The sequence below is a fragment of the Electrona antarctica genome, assembly GCF_951216825.1.
Source record: "Electrona antarctica genome assembly, chromosome: 5".
Lineage (NCBI taxonomy): Eukaryota > Metazoa > Chordata > Actinopteri > Myctophiformes > Myctophidae > Electrona > Electrona antarctica.
The window spans coordinates 51,911,123-51,934,085 of record NC_136810.1 but is presented as its reverse complement, the minus strand read 5'-3'; the positions used below and the strand labels follow the sequence as shown (position 1 = coordinate 51,934,085).

The window sequence follows — 22,963 nt, the reverse complement described above, 5'->3', positions numbered from 1 at the left end:
AAGCGGGCTGTGAGAGGCCTATTATCGGCACATCCAAGGTAGGTACACTATATCCATACCATCGCTCTGGCTGCGCCATGTTGACACAGACAGCGGTTTGTCATTATGACGCCTTTTCACAATGCACAACTCACTGACCGGTCCACATTATAGGACTTTGTAACGTTTTATGCATGTCACTCCGTCATGCTGAAAATGACATCAAGTGTACTTTTGCAGGACTCAATTGTTGTACGGTTCTACTAAACATGATATTGGCGAAAGGTAAATTCAAATAACAGGATATTATAATATTGTACTGCGTGTACAATGTATTATACCACCACAAGTTCCTGTTGGACCAATTCTGACCAGTCAAAAGGCTGTTTCTACTGCCAGGGCAGTAAATTATGAGTAAAACTACTGCAACTACAGTGCAGTACTTTGCAATACAGTACTAACACAAAATAAACGTTTAAAACACATGACCTAGTCCAAAGACAATCGAGTTATTGTCAAAGTCCCTGATTTCACAAATTTAAAATGACCGCCGCGAGGACAATCATGCACGTATTTACTAACAAAAGGGTAGAAAAGTGCAGAAAAATATTCTGCAAAATCTCTATGGTTCTATGTATTGTATGTATACCGTATATAATCAACTACATCACTAATTAAAAATGGGTAAAATCTACAATTTGAAGGTGGCCTTCTTTCTAAATGAGGTGCTGCCTCCAGTGAAGGGAGAGGTAACCAAAAAAAGCAAGTTTTCAGCAGACAACCCAAAGGCGCTTGAAGTCTTTGTATGTGCATACAGACAGGGCTCTTATTTTGGAGGCCAGGTGGTTTCCCCCCTCACACACTGGCCTCTGTGGGTCCACCAGCAATGTCTGGGATCTGGTCTGTAAAAGACTGGCTCATCTGAATGTCTGGAAGATTGCCCTCGGCGGGAGGATCAGTTTGAGATGTGGTTGCCTTGTCCGAAGAACCTGGAATGATAGAAACAATGATGATGCTTACCAGTTATTTCGTCGACTGAAATAATGACAAAAAAAAATCTCTGTCCACTACGGTTTTTCATTGAGGGAAAACTAAAAAACTAAACTAAGATATATTGTAAACTTCGTCAACAAATAAAAACTAGACAAAAATGTTAGGGAGGGACTAGTGGAGAAGAGATCCAGTAGAACTAAAAAGACAAGGCATTTTATGTTTGGTTGCGCTCTGAAAATAGCAGATCTACAAGCTAACAACATGTTGAGCTGGGACGTGCTGTGAGCTTGTAGATCGGCTATTTTCAAGTCAAGTCAATGCACTGACAATCTACTGAATTGCCAATGACATGTCCAAGGACATGTCCATTACAGGGTTCCTCAGTGTTGTCATGGCTGAGGCAGAAGCCCCTAAACCCCCGTGCTATGAGCTGGTGATGACTGAAGAGACACAGTCCAGACAGAAGCATCCCCAGAAACAACACCGGTGGCTGGACATGTGAAGTTCTCAAACGGCACATCTGTATGACATTTCATGCAAAAAGACTATGACTAAACTAAATCAAAATTCTCCGTCAAAATTAACACTGGATAATACGACCACTGTTATACTTTAGCCATTGAAAAATTGTGGCACAAATCTTTGAATATATATTCTTTCAGAGCCAAAGTTTTTAACTCAAATCTTTGCTTCTGGGGAGGTCCCTGGAACAACATATTTTCAGATGGGGGTCGGCAGGCCAATAACATATAATCTTGGGGGTTCTTGACATGAAAATGTTTGAGAACGACTGAAATAGAAACATAGGGTTTTCTAGAAAACTGTCAGGATTTAGAAGACATTTGTAGAATCGTTCCCAGGTCAAAATGGGTTAAAGCTGCTGGCAGATGGTGACGTAAGACAGAGCACCTGTGTGTGTGTGTGTGTGTGTGTGTGTGTGTGTGTGTGTGAGTGTGTGCTGTACCTGTGTTTTCAGCATCTGAGAATTTACAGTGACCGTTGGTCTGAGGTGGCCCTGCTGCCTCAGCTGCTCCCGGCAGGGCGTATGCTCCTCCGTAGGCGTCCTCGTACCCGGGGTCGTACTGCTCCTCCTTAATCGCCATCCTCTTGGCATCCTCTGTTGAAGGTCACGTACAAAAAGCAGGGAGTCAGCAAGACCGACTCTAAAAACGTACCGTTTCTTTGGGCAGAATTTCTGGGAATATTATTATGGCACTTTAGATATAATATTTGTTGTAACCATTTGGTAGTGTGTATGTGTGTGTGTAAATATTTTGACGCACCCCCCAACCAATACCAGTTGTGTCATGTCCTTCAACCAAATAATAGAAAAGTAGTGATCATATTATATAGAATATTAGAGATGCTCCAATCGATCGGCCACCGATCGGTAATCAGCCGATTTTCGCTCCAAATGACTCGATCGGTGATCGGCAATTTACCCGATGTGGAGAAAGCGATTTTATAACAATGAAGTGACCGGGATCGGTGACCGGGATCGGTCCCAAAAAACCTGATTGTAGCACCTCTAATTTTATAGACGAATTAAACAGCCTGAATGAATATGAATAGAAATTAATGGTCCGCATCCCAACATACTGTCACTGTGTATTCTATCATTAATGTATTCTATTAAAAATACTACAGTATTACACATCATCCATTTTGTTCCGGACATTACATTGTGGAGCTTTTTGCAGCTTACCCTTGGCCAGTCCCAGGTCGAAGGAGTAGTGGACCTCCTCAATCTCCTTGGCTTTCTGTACTCCCTTCAGCGTGTCTCTGAGCTCCCTCAGTTTGATGTAGAAGTGGACCTTGTCCTGGGCACGGGGGAACTGGGCACAGCGGGCACTGGAGGATGGCATCAGGTACAGAGCCTGCGTTGGGAAGATAGTGGCACTAGGCATGTTAACGATACATCGTAAATCAATTAGAATCGAATCAAACTGGGGACAAAATTAAATCGTGATTAAATCGCAATTTGACTAGTGATGCACAGGCCACGTAACATCTTTATAAGAGAATTGATAAAACAAGTTTTCAGTCGTTTGCTACTGTATAAAATTAAAAGAGAAAGAAAATGCAGGGTGTGTGTGAGAAAATCTGTCATTTGTCTGGAAAATAATTTAAAACATCGTGAAAAATTGTATCGTGAACCTAGTACCGTGATTCGAATCGTATCGTGAGTTGAGCGAATCGTTACATGCCTAGCAGATACATCACAACATAACGTTGACATATTGGACTGTTGTAAGCAGCAGAAATATCCATCCAGCAGAACAAAGATAACAAACATCTAACTTAGATTCTAGACTAGGCTATGATTATGATAGAACAAATATGTAAAAGTGTAATGAAGTGGTTATATGTTATCATTGTGTTACAGAGCACTTACCACATCACAGTCAGGGATCTTGTGCGGCTGCAATCCGAACTGAAGAGTCTTTGGTTTTTTACCAAACATTTCTCTGCAGAACATTTCATAGATGCCTGTAGGGAAAAAACGCATCATTTAAATTCTCACACGAAACACAAAATGAACCTTTCTTGAGGCTTTATTATGATTGATAATTACTTACATTTTCCATTGAAAACTGCTATGAGAGGCTTGTATTTTATCAACTTCTCTGTGAGTATTACCCCACCTTCACGTAATTCTTTACTGTTGTGATGAGAAAGAAAAGTTATATTAAATATTACAGTAGATATACCGCCCAGGTTGTAGTCTACAGGTCTCTCTCTTAAGCGGAAATTATATTTCGGACTATATTAGTAGTATTATTACTACATACAGATGCATTGGTATGCATGACTGCATGTTTTTGTTTTCCATTAACCTGTGCAAGTCCATTGTTAACCTTCACAAGCACCTAATCTCTTGAGAAAGTATAATTCTGCAAGTCTATGAACAATGTGGACAAAAGACAAACAGGCCTTTTCTTTGCTGAATTAGTTACATTTTCGCTAGAAACAGACTGTATCATATATGAGTGACTGACTGTCAAACGAACGCCGAGACAGCTTGTTTATTTTTGGACCACAATGCTTATATGAAACTATTAACCAGGGGATGAGCGAGTGACGTCAGGACTTCGGCGCTCTATGACACTGGCACTGTGTGACCTTTCCATCCCTTTTCTACGGGGTACTTACGTCGAGAGGTCTTTGCTCCCTGGAGTAGCCCTGGCCACCATGTTGGTGAAGCCAATCTTGTACTTTCCAGGCAGGACGGTGTCACTTGTGTGGTTGAGCAGCTCATCAGTGAAACCAGACAAGAACAGACACTTCCCTGAAACACAAACACAACATATTGACTAATTCAATCTGGAACTTGGTTATTGCAAATTGAGAGCAATTGTCCCCGACCAAGGTTTCCCAATTTTAATTAACTTTATTACACTATATATATTTTTATTTTATCACAATACTTTAAGATTTTAACTAAAACAGTGCACTCGCAAGTTTTTTTTCCTAGGATAGCTGCATTTTTTACAGCTTGTGATTGGTTGTCAGTGGAGTAGGGAGTGCCGAGTGGTGTTTTGGACTGCACACAAGTGGTTATATGCCTAAACCTAACCTTAACCTAGGAAAAGAAAAACTTGCGGTTAACCCGTTAACCATTTGTATCACCTCGCTATATTTGACTTTATTTCATCCAACACTGCGTGTTATGTGGTGGTGCGTTCGTTGCGTTCCGCCCGTCCCCGCACCCGTTAACTTTGTCAAACTTGGGTACCCACGGGGTATCCGCGGGTATAAGACCCGTTGCAGGACTCTGCCTTTAAGTTGAAGGGATACGTTTATGAATATGACAATTTGTGACACTTACAGAAATGATTTCCAGGACCGGGGAACCAGCGTCCAATAAAAGCTGCCATCAAACCAGGGTTGATTCCAATCTGAAAAATTAAAAAGTGTGTTGAGTTTTATGAAAACCTCTACTTAAGGTTCCACTCCCACTGTCTCACAGACAGTGAGACATTTACACATGGGAGGTATTGCATAGAGTACCAGTGACATTACTAAAGAGAACCTCAACAGTGATTGTAGCAGGTTCATTCATATTTCATACCCATACGTTCACCTTCCCCAGCTCAGTTTTTTATTATTCTACCAAGTCATTTAGATGCTTTTACCTGTATGAATATGTTGGCAACACTCTGGTCACCAGCTTGGTTTTCTAAACTTTGTGTGAGCAATACTCCATGACTTACTTCTCTATGTCATGGAGTACATAACTCAGACACTAGCTTGATATATCACATGAGTTAACTCAACAGGCAGTGAAATTCATTATTTTCCTACTACAGTCACAAATCCTGGAAAAGGTCAGCAAACCTAGTTTTCTTATTTCCTTGCACTTTGCCATCACCAGATACAGTTATAGGACAACACATTCAGATCAAATAGTCTTACAGTAAGAAAGTCACATGGGCCACAACTTCCAACGTGTAGCATCACCCTACCAACACCACATTATGCGTACCAATGGACTTGAACCTCTTTACACAAAATCTGCAAAAGATTACAATCGGGATTGATCCCATTGTTTTCAGTTGTTTTCAGAAAACACTTACAGGTAGATATGTGCTCCTGTACTGTCTGATTACTCTGAAATTCTGAATGCGTTTCTAACTACGCGGTTTATGTTTCGAAGATCTTAGCTTATGTTTACACAGGGAATTATATTTATAGAATTGAAATGCTGGCAAGTGAAAGTCATATTTTGTTTTCTGATTTCATGTTGATTCAACCCTCCAAGTAATGCATATGTTGACAAATTCCCTGCGGTATTTCTTAACATTGGTCTTGTGGACCCAGCATTTCTCAAGTCTTACATTCTACAGGAAAGTGAATTGCTTCTAAAGACTGGACATCAAGATTAAAGATAGTTTTTTTGTATCTCCACTTGTTGATTTAATTCACCTAGAGTCCCTGGGTAAGTCCCCCGATTAGACAGACGGCAATAAAAACTTCAGTGGCGACCCATTGCTTTAGATTAACTAGCCATCCATCCCAAACATTCACTTACAATGACGTAGTCCAGGTTGTATTCTAGGAGATCTGGGAGAGTTTTAGTCATCACTTCCTCCTCCGACATCCCTTTGAAACGATCCACTTTCCTCCTGACCTTCTTGAACGTTTCATCGACCTTCGGCTGGCTGCCATCTGCCTCGCCCTCCTTGGCTTTCTTGGACTTGGGGCCTGGTTTGGCCTTGGGACCGGGTGCCTTGGGCTCCTTCGGCGGCTTTGGTTCTTTTGGAGCCTTGGGGATCTTCGGAGGTTTGGGTTCCTTGGGCTGTGCTTGTCTGCCTCTCTTTTTGGCTGGGGCTGGAGGAGTTAGAAAGAAAGTGGTGTTGTCAAATAACCCCCCATACATGGGCTGAAATACAAGTCTCTCACAGATATTCTGAGGACTCCTGTTTGCAACAAACTTTTCTTTTGTCGGATTTCATCTCACAAAAGTTAATCTCGTCAAGCTTATGAGATATTAAACTAGAAGTGCAAGTCAGGTAGAATATTATGGGCCATCAATATTCGGAACGCATCAGCCTCCTGGCTAAAACAGGCACGTGTGAACTTTCACGGCATTAGCAAGCTGCGTTCATGATTGCGTGTTGATCATTTGTATGCACTATTTTGCAGTTTGCATACTGCATTATCGGTATATGTTGAGCACATAATGATATATGCCTTTTCATATATTATATTATGTTGATGGCCGTAGTAGTACAGCAATACATCATCACCATTGCATTCCACACTACTACACCATTTGTTACAAACTGTACACACCAGAGCATCGTATTGTTCTGCATTATACTCATCATGGATACTTTATACACAACACCACTTCACTATCGTACCTATTTGATCCCATAAACAAAACTACCCCCCAAATAAAAAAGGATTACAGTTCGTTTTGTGAGGTCTGCAGGCTCCTGCTGAAGGGTCCCTGGATTGGCCGCCATGTTTGGCACAGGCCTCTCTTCCGCTTGTCCCACAGCCACCGGGTATTGAGGCCGGTTCTCTGGCGCCTGCTGCTGTCTCACTGGGTACTGATGCTGATGATTCTCTGCCGCCTGGCCTACCGCCGTTGGGTAGTGAGGCTGCTTCAAGTTCTGTGGTGCCACCTGGCCCACTGGGTAGTGAGGCTGCTGCTGCTGTAGGGGGTTAAAGCCCGAATACTGGGCCTGGATTGCCTGTAGCTGCTGGGCAGACTGGATCCTGTCCAGGAGGGAGAGTAGGGGGGAAAATATATATATATACACAGAGGAGCATCCGAGCATTAATAATAACCACACATGCAGGGTGAAACTGAAGACAAGTGGGACCAGCTGGAAAGGAACCCCAGTAAAACAACACACACACAGACACACACAGTCACACACACACACACACACACACACACACACACACACACACACACACACACACACACACACACACACACACACACACACACACACACACACACACACACACACACACACACACACACACACACACACACACACACACACACACACACGCACACACGCCTCTTAACATGATGGCTTTTTTCAGTTCTCTGCAAAGTGTAGCATAAGCAGTTAAATGTACAATAGACCGATCAATAAGGGCCTTTCTCCCATTGTTTATATTGTGTTTTAGTTTCCAAGATGGCCGCAGCACCAGGAGAGGGTGGCCTTACTGGGCTGCGTTCACACATTCAAGACACCTGTCTTGTGTCTGTGTATAATGGACACTCCAATGCATTTCCAATGGAAGCCCATATGGTTTGACCAAACATTTTGTTTGATGGGAGGGAGGGGGGGGGAGAACACATCCATCAAAGCTGTGTTCAGACACAAGTCAGGTGTCAGACACAAGGCAAGTGTCTTGAATGCAGCCCAGTAAGGGCATATGTCGACCCTGCCCGCTCACCTCCGCCCCACCCCCTCCTGGTGCTACGGCCATCTTGGATCCTAAACACAATATAAACAAATGGGAGAGGGGTGGGGCCGAGAAAGGCCCTTATTAGTGTAACGGCTACCCAAGGATGTTCGGTTCGGTACCAGATTGGTCCCGAGGTTCGGGACCCAGCCCTAATTTCAACTGACTGCTAGCAAGAGACTTGTCTGTATAAGAAGTTTTAACACGTCTGTTCCCATGCAGACTCCCAGCAGGGAGACAGCTACCAGTGTGACTCAAAACCTTGAGGCTTGTGTAGGTTCAAACCTAATCGCATTATATCTATTGTCTTGTATGCCTTCCTGGACCGCACCTCTGAGACACCTATATGCATAGCAGATGATTCTTGATGTAAAATCAGTATAATCCACTCAGTCTGAAGGAGCTTTACCTTTGAGAGGGGCCAATTAAGCAACCCCACCCCATTTTCATTGTAACTGTGAAAAGAGTTGCCTAGCTGTTTTTTAATACTCTGTTTTTAGCTTAAGGAAGAACTGTAAATATACCACATAAAATCAAATCGAACAAGACAAGTATATCTCCTGTTGCAGTCAATCATTTGACTTGAGAGTATAAGGAATAAGTTGGATTTGTTCTGTTGTGGCTGTAAGTGTGTATTCAGTGATGGAAGAAGTAATCACATTTTGGGAACAATATCCAGTGTTGTCCCTGAACGCGTTCAACCCTTTCATATTTTGGGTGTACGTGAACTGAACGTACACGTATGCCTGTTCAAAGTTTCTTTTTGTTTCCTTTTTAAACTATCAAAGCCTGTTTTTGGCTTTGATAATTACAGTTAGTGAAGACGGACATGGTAGATGTCCTATTGCCAGGTTTCGCAAAAACACGACTGCACAGTTAAGACAGAACTGCTATTTTGGTGGAAGGAGAAGAGGAAGAAAAAAAAAGACAAATAATAAGTCAAGAAGTCCCTTCGGGCTTTCCCCTTAAGAAATAACCTGTGACATCACAAATTACAGGTATGGTTCTGTGTGACATCAAAGTTAGGAAATGCAGATACTCAAGGTAGAGTTTCCTTTTGAATACTAGATTAGACTAGACTAGAGACTACAGCACACAACTGCAAAGCCTACGTCAAGGGGTGAAGTCACTCTCTGTAAAGGTCTTTGAACACTGCAAGTCTGAAATGTTCATATATGCGTTTTGTCATATCCGTTATCCAAGGATACTGAGCCACTAACAATCTTGTTGACAGATGTGAAAAAATGCAGAAAATCTAAACCGTTCTGAAAATTATTTTGACAGATGTCACTATCAGAGTTGGTTTAAAGTTAACAATAATCCGTAAATGACAAAATATGAGCTTGTATTTATTTCATCGCACTTGACATTTTCAGGTGTAACATTTGGACTTCATGTGCAAATAAGACCTTACCAATGTGCCATCTTTTTTTTCTTCTTGTTCAAATAACATACAAAGCAGTTTGTCACACTTCATCTGAGCATGGAGGCAGGGCCGGTCCTAAGCAATCTGGCGCACTAAGCAGGATTTTTTTTACTCTGTCCCAAAAATTGGGGAGGCACTGGGGAGGCACTAGGGAGGCCCTGGGCAGACATTGGGGAGGTACTGGGGAGGCACTGGGGGGACACTGGGGAGGCACTAGGGAGGCCCTGGGCAGACATTGGGGAGGTACTGGGGAGGAACTGTGGGGACACTGTGGAGGCACTGTGGAGGCACTGTGGGGACACTAGGGAGTCACTAGGGAGGCCCTGCATGGGCAGACATTGGGGAGGTACTGTGGAGGCACTGGGGGGACACTGGGGAGGCACTAGGGAGGCCCTGGGCAGACATTGGGGAGGTACTGGGGGGACACTGGGGAGGCACTATAGGGAGGCCCTGGGCAGACATTGGGGAGGTACTGGGGGGGACACTGGGGAGGCACAGGGGAGTCACTATAGGGAGGCCCTGGGCAGACATTGGGGAGGTACTGTGGAGGCACTGGGGGGACACTGGGGAGGCACTAGGGAGGCCCTGGGCAGACATTGGGGAGGTACTGGGGAGGCACTGGGGGAACACTGGGGAGGCACTAGGGAGGCCCTGGGCAGACATTGGGGAGGTACTGGGGGAACACTGGGGAGGCACTGGGGGAACACTGGGCAGACAGAGTTGGGACAGAGTCGGCCTGTAGGAAGAACCGGGCCTGCATGGAGGCGACGTCATTTCTCCAGGAGTGCTTGTGATTCATTAAGGATGGAGTCTGGTCTGTCGTAACCAAAGAGCTTGAAATCAGTCTCATACAGCTTGTAGAGTTCCCTCCGGGCCGCTAGAGGCACGGTGCTGAACCACTCAGCCAACCAGTTGCTGGTTGTGATGTCCCTTTGATGTGACATGGGGAACTTCACCACATCATCTACCCTCAGCTGACGCAGAAGCTGCTCAGCGTCCTCCTCGACCGACTCCATATGGCCCACAAAGTCATACTGGATCTGGCAGGGGTGGCAAAGCCGGTACATCTGCCGCCAGTGTTCGTTGACTTGGTTCATCTCCGTCTGGGGGTCCAGGACATACTGGATGAAGTGGGCAAAGGATGGGCGAATCCCCCTGGCGAACGCATCAGCCGCGGAGGCAGGGGGCGTCTTCTTAGCGTAGCGCCGCAGCATGTCCTGAGCGTAGCCGTAGTAGAACCACTCGTTGAGTTCCTCAAACTTGCTGCGGTAGGCGGAGATGAGGCGCACAAAGGGATCCCGCACAAACAGGAACTTTGTGTACGTTTTTAGCTTCAGCTTTGAGAAATAAACATCACAGAAAATGCAATTGAGAGGGTGATAGGATTTGTAAAAATGCAGCGCACCTGAAATTCTATACAGTTTACATATTATTTTTGAAACAAGGACTGATAGCTCAGTGACAACTGTACTGATCTTTTTAGTTATGGAATTAAGCTCAGGAAGGATATTCTTCCTTCAAATAAGTGATTTATGATTTATAAAATTTCAACATATTGATAATTATGTATTTATTCATTAGACCAGCTACCCGTATGTGGAACTGCGTTGTGTTGCCATACAATGGTCAAGCTTTCTGAAAGGTTTTTGTCATAGAAGGGGTGGGCAACTGGCGGCCCGGGGGCCACATGCGGCCCCCACCTTCACTTAATGCGGCCCACATGTTAATATCAGAATACTGCTATAGTATTGATTTAATTTCAGCTGTTGCAATTCCAAACCCGCTTTAATTACTTCATGACTAGTACTTAATGACTAGTATTAAAACGTTTTTTTGTGTCCAATGTAGTTATGTTAACAGTTCATAAAGTTAACATAACTATAACTAAATGCATTTGAAATTCAATAAAAAGGTTACTTTTCAGGATTCAAAATCAAAAATAACAAAAAATAATAATAATCAGGTTTTCAATTCAAAAACCTAGCAAATTCAAAAACCTAGCAAAAATATTTTGCTACGACAGTAATATGCACTGTGGCCCTCTGGAGGTAGTGTGGAAATATATTGGCCCTCGCCATCGTCAAAGTTGCCCACCCCTTGATTGATTGATTGAAAAGTTTATTAACAGTTTGCAGAATTACAGTACATTTCAAGCACAAACTCAATACAAAGGCTGTTAACTGTGAGTGGACGACCCAATTAAGCATTACACTTGTTTACAACAGGGTCCACCATGTTCAATTCATCAAAACATTTAGAGACGTACAAATAGACACTTCTATACAGACAAAGAACAGAACAGGAATTCATCATAATGGAGGTAAAAAGGGAAAAGAAACATATACAGTGAGGGGAAAAAGGGGGGGGGGGGGGGGGGGGGGTGGGGGGGGATTCAGATTTTACGGGAGCCCTGTCATAGACTTACCTCCATGAACTGACGTGAGAACTCGCCGTAACGCTGCCCGAACTTGTTGAAGGTGAAATGCATGCTTGGCTCGTGGGCCAGAATACGGTTAATAGCCAGTGGATCCTTGTAGGGGACACCGTCCTGCAGTGCAATCCCACTCAACACCAACATGACCCGCTTCCAGTTAGTGCACGCCACCTAGACACAAGGAGTAAACGTTTCGATAATTTGTTGAGGGGCGCTATTTACAGGTTTAATGTTTGTTTTTAGTTCAATGTTTGTCTTAAAAACGCCATTGACAATGACGGAAAAAAATTACGTATATTGTCCCTCATTACGTCATATTGTCTCTTTATTGTTAATGACATTTCATGTTTGTGTTGGCACCGTTTGTTTTACATCACCATTACATCACCATATCAACATGAGACAATGACATTGCAAGTTGCCATAACCTGCATTTGTGATACATTATATAATTTGGAGTTCCCGTCCTGAATGGGTTAATTCAGGGGTTTTCAACTGATTGTGAACGAGGGACCACCACCCTGACTTAGAATCAACCTGGCCACTGTTGTTTTGGGTGGGGATATGGGCTAAGATTAGTGCTTTTGTAACACAAGTTTGCTATGAATCCCATGTGTATACATACCATTGCTTCTCAACCAATGCTACATTGTCAATGACTACTAATAATGTCCTAATGATAATGACTCAACCAGACAATCCAGTGCACTTCCCCCTCTTGAGATTCTATAACTCCCCTTTTCTGTTGAATTTCATCATACGTCACCAGGTCATTCAGTTCACTGTTTCTCAAAAAAATCCAATCAAATACTGCATTACTACATGCAATACATCCATGGACCACCAGTGGGCCACGGGCCACCTGTTGAACCCCTGGGTTAATTAAGGGCTACTGTACATGTACATTACCTTAGGAACATAGCAGTAGATGATGCCGTGTAGGTCATCCACTATAAGGTTTTCCAGTTCCGTGTAAGGGATGTCATCGATGGAGCGGTTCTTCCCAGGGTACACCAAGCCATCGCTATTGCACATCTCCTTAAGCAGAAGCCGTCTCTGCTCCTGTCCGTTCAGTACAGTCCAGGAAGGTTATCAATAAATTCGACAATTCAACTCTGAAGCTGTCCATAACTTGACTCAATCATCGTTGTTTTGTATAAATGATAAATTACTTCAGCAGAATATGATGGTGTTGACGGTGAAAATAACCGATCAACAAGCTCAGAACACGTGTACGTGTCGATATCATATTTAATTGACATCAATTATTTATTTATTATTAAGGGACCAAGCACGTCCCGAAGGGATGTTGATCCCTTATTGTTTTTGTCTGGTTTTTTTCTCTTCTTCTCCTCCTTCCGCCAAAAATAGCAGTTCTGGCTGAACCGTGCAGTCGGTTTTCGCAAAACGTGGCAATATGGTAGAGGGCCATGCCGAACGGTGACTATGAGAAGCCCATGGCTATAGCACTCAATTGAAAATGCAAACTTTGAACGCGCATAGCTCATGAACCGTTTGACTGTCGGCAATGAAATTTTTTTTTTTCCAGTTTATTTCTCCATTAATCCATGAGCCATGGTTTCTACAAAGCAAAGCAAAGCAAAGAAGTGGAATGCATTAACAACTAGCATTCAAGCAGTAGTAGTACATAATGAACAATAGCAGTAGAACATAAGGACATAACATGGTAGGCTACAATGGTAGGCATAGCAAGACAACTATGTAACTCTGACCAACAGAATAGACAAAGCCAGGTCGGCACTGGGCATTTAAACACTAGAACAGGGGTTCTCAACCCGTGGGTCGCGACCCCTCGGGGGGGGTCGCCAAATTATTTTAGGGGGTCCCCAAATTATTTAAAAAAAAATAAAATAAAAATGATTGTTTTTAAAAAAAAAAAAATCACGATTTTTCAAAAATAGCAGACCTACAAGCTCGTAGCGCGCCACTCGGTGGCGCGCTATGAGCTTGTAGATCTGCTATTTTTAAATAGCTAAATTATAATAATGCTTAAAACACCAAAAGGGGTTCCCGCCCAAAATGGTTTAAGGTTATTGTAGCAGTCAATTTATATTGGGGGTCGGGAGGGGGCGGGGCGGGGGTCCCGAGACGTTGCCAAAGCATTTTCGGGGGTCCCCGGCCAAAAACGTTGAGAACCCCTGCACTAGAACATATGAAACAATAAGGACCATATTGAATGACAATATTCAATGGCAAGTATATCAAATATAAATGATGAATGATAAGCTGCAAGCTACATTGCAAAGCAAATATATAACTCTGAATAAACAGGTATCAATTAGAACTGGGCATTTAAACCCTAGAGACAATATATTGTAAAATGAAGTCTAACAACTCAGAACATAGAACATGTGGCATACAAAGGATATACTCAGGTCAAAGCAGAACAAAGGCTTACATGGTCAAGTACGCATGGCTGGAGTAGTGGGTAGACACATTGAGATGTGCAGGTGCTGCATGTGGCCTGAGTGAAGGCTGGAAACTGAGTGAGGGCTATGCAGTGAGTTGCTGATTATATAAGGACACACCTGGACTGTGATTGGCCAATGAGTTAAGTGGTATCATGGCAAACACCTGTGTCTCATTGGGGACGCAAAGAATGGGAAATGTCCACCAGAGGCTGCCATTCAGACAGCATGGAGATAATACCTGCTTGGTCCCGCCTTATCGCCGTTTGCAGTTATATTTATTATTATTTTTCTTAGCTCAATTGCACCCAAAAAAACTGAACCTTTAACATTCAGTAGATTTTCTGTGGTCTGTGGTTTTCTGGCTCAAACAAGTGCTCAAATGTTCCTGTGGACTGTGGTGCAAGAGTCCACAACTCCCATATATGACATACCCAATTTGCCAGCAGATGTCACTGTTGAGGCCTTTTTGCCCGTTTTATTGCAGCTCAAAAGGCTTCAGAACACACAGAGAAAACCCCAGACCACCGAAAATCAACTGAATGTTCAAAGTTCAGGTTGTGTGGGTGTAATTGAGGTTATAAAACCTACAAGAAAAACGAAAAATAAATGAAAATGAATGTCATGAAACCTTTAAAGGTATATTCAGTGATTTCACTTAATTCAAATATCACTTATTTTTTCTTATTTTTTGGATAATCCTCCCTACTATAAAGTGTGCTGACCATATAAGGAGTTCCTCCCTGTCCCCAGTGAGCCCCTGGGGTCAAAAAACCCTAGTTTCGGTTTCCCCTAGGGTAGGTACCCTCATATGCTCTCCCCGTGTCCCCTAGGGTAGGTACCCTCACATGTTCTCCCCGTGTCCCCTAGGGTAGGTACCCTCACATGTTCTCCCCGTGTCCCCTAGGGTAGGTACCCTCATATGCTCTCCCCGTGTCCCCTAGGGTAGGTACCCTCACATGTTCTCCCCGTGTCCCCTAGGGTAGGTACCCTCACATGTTCTCCCCGTGTCCCCTAGGGTAGGTACCCTCACATGTTCTCCCCGTGTCCCCTAGGGTAGGTACCCTCACATGTTCTCCCCGTGTCCCCTAGGGTAGGTACCCTAACATGTTCTCCCCGTGTCCCCTATGGTAGATACCCTCACATGTTCTCCCCGTGTCCCATAGGGTAGGTACCCTCACATGTACTCCCCGTGTCCCCTAGGGTAGGTACCCTCACATGTTCTCCCCGTGTCCCCTAGGGTAGGTACCCTCACATGTTCTCCCCGTGTCCCCTAGGGTAGGTACCCTCATATGCTCTCCCCGTGTCCCCTAGGGTAGGTACCCTCACATGTTCTCCCCGTGTCCCCTAGGGTAGGTACCCTCACATGTTCTCCCCGTGTCCCCTAGGGTAGGTACCCTCATATGCTCTCCCCGTGTCCCCTAGGGTAGGTACCCTCACATGTTCTCCCCGTGTCCCCTAGGGTAGGTACCCTCACATGTTCTCCCCGTGTCCCCTAGGGTAGGTACCCTCATATGCTCTCCCCGTGTCCCCTAGGGTAGGTACCCTCACATGTTCTCCCCGTGTCCCCTAGGGTAGGTACCCTCACATGTTCTCCCCGTAGGCCTAGGGTAGGTACCCTCACAAAAACATGCCGTAATCCTGGTCTCTAAACTACTGTACCTCCCCATGGCTAGCCAGAGCGCCTGATGGAGGGGAAAGGAACTGGTCGGAATAACGTGTTCCTTCCACGCGCTACGTCCGGCCGGGGAAACTCTCCCCTGTCAGGTGAAAAGAAGCAGCTTGGACTCCTCATGCATAGAAGGAAGCATGAGGTCAGTCCGCTGCCCCCCAGGTTGGCAGACGAAGTGTTACAAAATGGTGGGATAAAACATAAAAAAAAAGCCCACCTCCTGAAATGTCCTGCGGCCATTTTGAAAAATGGCTGCCATCGTCACAGTACAAATCTAAATAGTACCACTGTATTCAGAAATTTAGGATTAGTCACCAGAATCAAGATCCTAGTTGGTCTAAAACTTGAGTTATTGGTGAAATAACAGCAGATGGCGGCCATTTTGAAAAATGGCTGCCATGGTCACAGGACAAATCTAAATAATACCACTGAATTCCTCATCATTGAAAATGTATGATTAGTCACCAGAATCAAGATCCTAGTTGGTCTACAACTTGAGTTATTGTAAAATAACAGGTGGCGGCCATTTTAAAAAATGGCTCCAATGGTCACAGGACAAATCTAAATAGTACCAGTCCAGCTGCTTAGCTCCAATATATATAAAGGAATTGTTCAGTTTGTGATAAAAGCATGACATTTGGTACACTTGTAGCCAAAGGCATTCCCAAAAGATTTGGATGTGGAGGCATCATGAATTTTCAACATGGCACCCATGGCAACCAGCAATAACCGTTTTTGAATGAGTTATGGATGTAATATGATATTGCAGACACAATTTGTTTAATTTATTTACCATACGTACTTGGTAATGTGTTTTTGGGATAATTGAACATTCTCATTGAAAATTCTAAATGGCCACCATCTTTTCTGACTGGTTAGTTATGGATGATCTCTGTGTCGAATTATACATTTTTGTTGATGCAAAATTTGAATTAGGAACTTTAGAATTTCTAAGAAGCTTCCTTCTATCTCATAAGACTCATTAAAGATAGAGTGCTGTGATATATAGTATGCACATAGGTGAGATTCGTCCTCTACATAACAACTAGGAGCAGTGAACAGCCATTATGTGCTATGTCATTTGAGCCTGACGACAGTTCCAACAGGACATGTATAATCTCAGGAAACACAGCCCACAGTCTTTTTCCCACATGGCCATCAAAGCTTGATACAGTGTGACGACCCATATATCAGCACCATAGGGGCAGCAGATGGCTCAGGAGGTAGAGTGTCCATTTGGAAAGTGGAAGGTCCCGAGTTCGATCACCGGCTCCCCTAAAAGTCAATGTCGAAGTGTCCTTGAGCAAGACACCGAACCGCAAATTGCTCCCGGTGAGCAGGTTCTTGCATGGATTCCTCCGGCATTGGTGTATGAATGTGTGTGTGAATAGGTGAATGTAGCACAATCTCTGTAAAACGTCTTGGATAAAGGCGCAATATACATGCACCACTTATACCATAGAGTCAGTACCATAGTCGGCACCATAGTCAGTACCATAGAGTCAGCACTATAGTCCTTGACTCCTTACCATAGAGTCAGTACCACATCAGCACCAGAGTCAGTACCATATGAGTCAGCACCATAGTCAGTATACCATAGAGTCACCAGAGTCAGCACCATAGTCAGTATACCATAGAGTCACCAGAGTCAGCACCATAGTCAGTATACCATAGAGTCAGCAACATAGTCATTACCGTAGAGATAGCGCCATAGTCATGAACATATAGTCAGCACCATAAGCAATTTCCGATACTTAGCAGCCCATTAAATTGCAGCAGGGCTATGGCAGGAGAAAGCACACAAACTACCAGTGTTCCATGCATTGACGGGTTGTGACACTGTGTCAAGCATGTTGGCCACGGGAAAAAGACTGCGTGGGCTGTATGGGCTTCTGAGCTTATACACATGCCCTGTTGATATTCAGTTGTGAGGTAGAAGGAAGCTTCTGGCCAATTCCAAAGTTCAAAAATTACTGATTTGACACCGAGATCACCCATATCAGACAATCATACAAGTGATGGCTGCCATCTTGAAAAATGGCAGCCATCTTGAATATTCAATGACAATTTTCAATTGTGCAAAAGACACTTACCAAATACTATATGGTAAATGAGTCTGAAATAACATATTATATCCATCATTCATAAGAAAAATGGCTGCCATGGGTGCCATGTTGAAAATCCATGATGCCTCCACAATCCACATCCAATTATTTTTGGGATGCCTTTGGCTATATGTGTACCAAATGTCATGCTTTTATCACAAACTGAACGATTGTTTTGGTTATCTGCTGCACTGTACCAGAATGAAAGCCTAGGTGGTCTAGAACCTGAATTTGTAAAATAACAGCAGGTGGAGGCCATTTTGGAAAATGGCTGCCATGGTCCCGCCATAAAAAATAGACCAATCAAATCAATTGTTTTGTCAAGTACAGCTGTGTCAAGACACATGTGCAGCATTGGCTGTTAAAACTCAAAGGTCTAGGAGGCAGAAACCTTATAGCTGGCTCATTTTACCTGATGGCCCACTTTACCTGAGACCACCCTACATACAGACCAAAGTTTGGCGGAGCCCGTTGCTCGCTGCTGTTAGCACACCCATGTGCCATGTCCACACACACACACACGCACGCACGCACGCACGCACGCACGCACGCACGCACACACACACCCAACAGAGTTGTAGGAGCCTAGGAGGGGTACACAGTGTGTGCTGCTGTGCTATCCCGACCTGCGTAGCCGGACCGGCTGCTGCTCTGTTGACAGCTATTGTACGGTACGCCGCTGTTTATACACAGCAACGCAGTTTGGGCTGCATTCTGATTGGTCAGAGGTGTTGCAGTTCGCCTGCGAATGTCTGCAAAATTCGACACCGGAGCGAACAAATAAAGAGCGAAAACGGTCGCATTTTCGCACATTCGCACATTCGCCACTGATGTGGAAGCTTGCATTGACTTCAATTGGTTTTAAAAAAAGGCGAATTATTCGCACGAATAAATCGCGTCGCTAATTCGCCAGTGTGTAATAACCTTTAGTTTTGCACAAAAAACACTCCTTGGGAGGAAAACGGCCTCACAAACGTGATGAGGTCAGCACATTTGGTCAGGTGGATATGGCCTAATTTAGCTCAAGGAGTGTTTTTTGTGCAAAACTAATGCTTGGAATGGATTCAGAATCATGAAAACCCCCTAGTTTCATATGTCACATGCTACTTAAAGAATGATGAAATTTGGACTTTTTTGCCTTATATAGGATGTTAAGGGTATGGTCACATATTATGCTAATAACTCACTTTCCCACAGGAGTTGAATTTCAAACTTTTAGTAACACCTTTAGAAACACATGAAGAAATTTCTTGGTAACGATTTAGTTCCCAGATTGGTCAAATACCTGATAAAATGCCCTTACTAATTGTAGACTCATGTCGATTCTGGAGCAGAGAGCAGGAGCCCTCTGAAACACACACAGCTGTTAGTTTGCAGTTCGAGATAGGAGCTTTCCCTATTATTAGGAACAGCACCCCCGACCCCCCTGGGGTGTTTAGCAGCATTCAACAAAAGGCTTTGTCTTTACAGCCTAATTGTAAATAACTCTAAGCAGTTTACTCTGTGTGTCACCACAGTATTGCATGTCTCAACTTACAGTTTGTCCTGTGCACAGTCAGTGTGTCAACTGTCTATAAAATATCCATCAATATCAAATATTCCCTTATTTAAAACCTTTGACTCTAACATGTAAATAAAATGAAATTACTGTGGCTTTATCCAATTTTCCGATTTTGATTCTGGAAAGATATGCAAATGTGGGCATATTTTCATATATAATGCCTAATTTCAGAAAACTGGTATTACAATAAATCATTGTCTTCATGTAAGTACTATCATAGCTTTTTTCCAGCAGTACTGAATAGTTTAAATAGCACTATAGCTCACCTTTGTAATTGATGATGCTGCAATTCCTGTGTAAATAACAAATGCTGTGACTGTGGGAGCATTCATGTACATACAGAAGTACAGTCTATTGCGGTCTGTGTCAAACTAGTACAAATTGTTTCTAACTAAACACAATTATGTTCATGATGTTGCTGATGTCTCAGGTGGGTGCAGTCCTTGGGTACATTCATGATGCTCAGTGACATCATGCCAGCATACAAGGTAGATTTGTCTCCCCGCCCACATCACCACAAAAATGTTCAACAACACAGTCATGCGCGCTGTGGGTGCTGGCACCGTGTTTCCTCCTCCATCAGTGCCCATACCCGAGGCGGGGTTGGTGAAAGGGCCTTTCTGTGTGGAGTTTGCATGTTCTCCCCGTGTCCCTATAGGGTAGGTACCCTCACAAAAAACATGCAGTAATCCTGGTCTCTAAACTGCCTCCCCCTGGCCAGCCGGGGCGCCTGATGGAGGGGAAAGGAACTGGTTGGAATAACGTGTTCCTTCCACGCGCTACGCCCAACCAGGGAAACTCCCCCCTGTCAGGTGTAAAGGAGCAACTTGGACACTCAGGCATGAAGGAAGCATGAGTTGAAGTCTGTTGCTCTCACCATGTCCCCCATATATGGGGACTAGGTTGGCGGAGGGTGTGTAGAGCCCAGGATCACATTAGATAATTGACACAGGGGTGAAAAATGGGTTACAAAATCGTGGGATAAAAATTATAAAAAAAACACCAACACAGTCATGCAAAATAACATTGACAGCTTGACACGCACCCACTCACCTCTGCACCTAAATGACCCTTTGCTCATGTATGTTGTTGTCTGGTATGAAGGGGTCCCATGCACCCGAAAGATATATTTTTCTAACCTCCCTAACTCTGGTTAGGCCTGGCATAGCACATCATGGCTGGACCACTGCATTAGCACTGCCGATGCACATGCTTCACTATCATGTATGGATATTATGTATGGAACAGCAACAACTGATCATATTCCTTTTGGTATGTCAATTAATGTTGAACAGCTACCTGGTTGTCTCCACCAGGCCGAAGGCATGGGGAGAGAGTATGTTTTGCACTCCGTCCGTCCGTGTGTCCGTGTGCGTGTGTGTGTCCGTCCGTCCGTCCGTCTGTGAACAGCTAATCTCCGGCACCGTTAACCCGGGTGATGCCAAATTTTGCACACACACTCCCTGGATGCCAACGATGAACCTCTGTTCCAAAATTTCCAGAACGGCCTGTTATAGCGCCACCAGGAGGCTGCTTTGTGCAAAACAAGTTTCTGGACAGTACACCTACATATTTTGTCCAAACATCACGCAAATTGGTACACAGTCTCTCTAGAGCCATTCAACTAAACGGGCCTTTCAGATTTCTCAGACTCCATCCTGACTGGCTAAGATTGGCTTCCAAAGTTCGAAGGAGTGCTCAGTTTCAAACAAAATGCTGCAAATCATGAACACATCGTGTGATTTCCGTGAAATTGTGCAAGCACATTCCCACTAGGCCGAGGAAGAAATGCCACATGAACATTTTCAACTCAGTCTCATGGTGGTGCTATAACTGGCCGAAAAGTGTTTTTACCTCTAACTGCACGGATCTGTGGATAACTTTGTATGCCAACTCCCTACAGGCCAAGGAAAAAACCTTTGCCTGGAATTTTTCACATCTGCTCTTTATAGCGCCACCAGGAGGCCGACATATGTAAAACACATTTTCTAATATTACTCCTTCAGATTTGATCCAAATTTCACGCAAATCGGTACACATGCTCTCCATAGTCATGTGATCAAGACGGGTTTGTATAAATAAAAGAAATAAAATGTAATTCTATTGTGCATGTCATGTCCATGTCATGTGCATGTCATCACCTGCACACCAGATTAGAGGAATTTTCAAAATATGGATTAATAAAAAAATAAAAAAAAGAATATTAAAAAAAAAGAATTCCCAAAAAAATATCGGTTTCTCGTTGGTGGCAACCAGTACATGGTTAGATTCATCTCGTGATCTCGTCGGTGGCACCTAAACAGTTTTAAGAAAAGCCTATAACGCACTGACGGTATAGACCTAGGGTGATTATTGTATTATGCCGACCACGACCGGGCAATAATTGAATGTAGGTACCAACAAGACCTTGTAGGCTAACCCACTTTATAATTATGAATAACATACTTATTTTTCATTAAATGCACCCAAGGTTCAGGGCTTAATGTGTATTCATAATAAACGAAAAACAGCTTTGCCTATTTTCGTTTACAATGTACTGTAGATGCAGTGGCTATGTTTATTTGTAGTTTGGACCAAAGAACCATACCTGCTGCAGTCTGGAGCCGAAGTTTTCATTGGTGAGGCGAGGGTCTGGGAGGAGCGCACTCAGTTCTGGATCAAATAATTAGTTTGGAAATAGTTTGGAATATAGTTGATCAGAAGGGGAGTCTGGCGACTGTGGCGGGACCGTACCCAAGTTCCCTCAGCCCTATGTTCCCTCAGCCCTACCGTATGTTCCCTCAGCCCTATGTTCCCTCAGCCCAATGTTCCCTCATTCCAAAACAGACCCTATGTTCCCTCCAGTGGGGGCTGGTGGTGATTTGGGGGGTGGGGGGGGGGGGGGGGGGGCTGTAAGGCATCAATTATACTATAATGCTACCCATAGTTCACCCTGCAGCAACAGCATCACATTGCAGATACCAAGTTACAGCAATTATAGTAAATGCTCCACAACAACACAGTGAACTCCAGTGAATGTATGTCCGTATATATATTTTAATATTCACAATTTTAAATATATAGTGTCAGGATGACATGCTCATTAATATGTTGCAGGAGATTTGTGGTATTGTATGCGATATCGGTACCACATTTGTCATGGTATGTGTGAGTCAAGTCAACTGTATGACCACAGTGGAAAAGAACATGGCATGACATCATTGTAAATAGATAAAGTAAATAGTTATAATTTTTTGTCAGTTGAGAGAAAGTGTTTCAAAGTGTCAAATTACAATTACAACTAAATCATAATAACACAAGCATAATTCATGGAAACCCTTGATCCTCAGACGACCTCCTCAGCTCTGATCAAGGTTGGGCACCTCAATCAAACTACTATTGTGACACTGCATTCCTTTAAATCCTGACATGGCCTTCATCATGTACTT

The 22,963-nt window shown here is 43.7% G+C and overlaps 3 protein-coding genes across 3 annotated transcripts in view; 1 reads left to right on the top strand and 2 right to left on the bottom strand.

Annotated features, from left to right (window-relative positions):
• Positions 1 to 22,963, top strand: part of LOC306924035 (patatin-like phospholipase domain-containing protein 2) — a gene marked incomplete at both ends in the record, with an annotated part of 128,566 nt that overhangs the window by 65,632 nt on the left and 39,971 nt on the right. The window lies entirely within an intron of this gene.
• LOC306923212 (G/T mismatch-specific thymine DNA glycosylase-like) lies at positions 122 to 8,203 on the bottom strand (the record flags this gene model as incomplete). The annotated part of the gene is made up of 11 exons (XM_079501238.1): positions 122 to 968; positions 1,937 to 2,089; positions 2,678 to 2,849; positions 3,368 to 3,462; positions 3,552 to 3,634; positions 4,126 to 4,261; positions 4,802 to 4,871; positions 6,005 to 6,355; positions 6,888 to 7,200; positions 8,009 to 8,093; positions 8,194 to 8,203. 11 exons carry the CDS (start codon positions 8,201 to 8,203, stop codon positions 835 to 837), a joined length of 1,602 nt encoding a protein of 533 aa, XP_079357364.1. The 3' UTR covers positions 122 to 834.
• On the bottom strand, positions 9,237 to 14,264 carry LOC306922694 (carbohydrate sulfotransferase 12-like). Its single transcript, XM_079500472.1, has 4 exons — positions 14,188 to 14,264; positions 12,678 to 12,830; positions 11,760 to 11,939; positions 9,237 to 10,671 (listed from the first exon to the last, which is right to left on the bottom strand). Exons 2-4 carry the CDS (start codon positions 12,801 to 12,803, stop codon positions 10,105 to 10,107), a joined length of 873 nt encoding a protein of 290 aa, XP_079356598.1. The 5' UTR covers positions 12,804 to 12,830; positions 14,188 to 14,264; the 3' UTR covers positions 9,237 to 10,104.

Bases quoted from the DNA above. Each gene is read 5' to 3' on its own strand.
- LOC306922694 (XM_079500472.1), bottom strand. From the start codon at position 12,803: ATGTGCAATAGCGATGGCTTGGTGTACCCTGGGAAGAACCGCTCCATC. The intron at 11,940-12,677 runs GTAATGTACATG...CCTTGTGTCTAG, and splicing joins TCTACTGCTATGTTCCTAAG to GTGGCGTGCACTAACTGGAA. The intron at 10,672-11,759 runs GTAAGTCTATGA...TATTTCTCAAAG, and splicing joins TCTCACGTCAGTTCATGGAG to CTGAAGCTAAAAACGTACAC.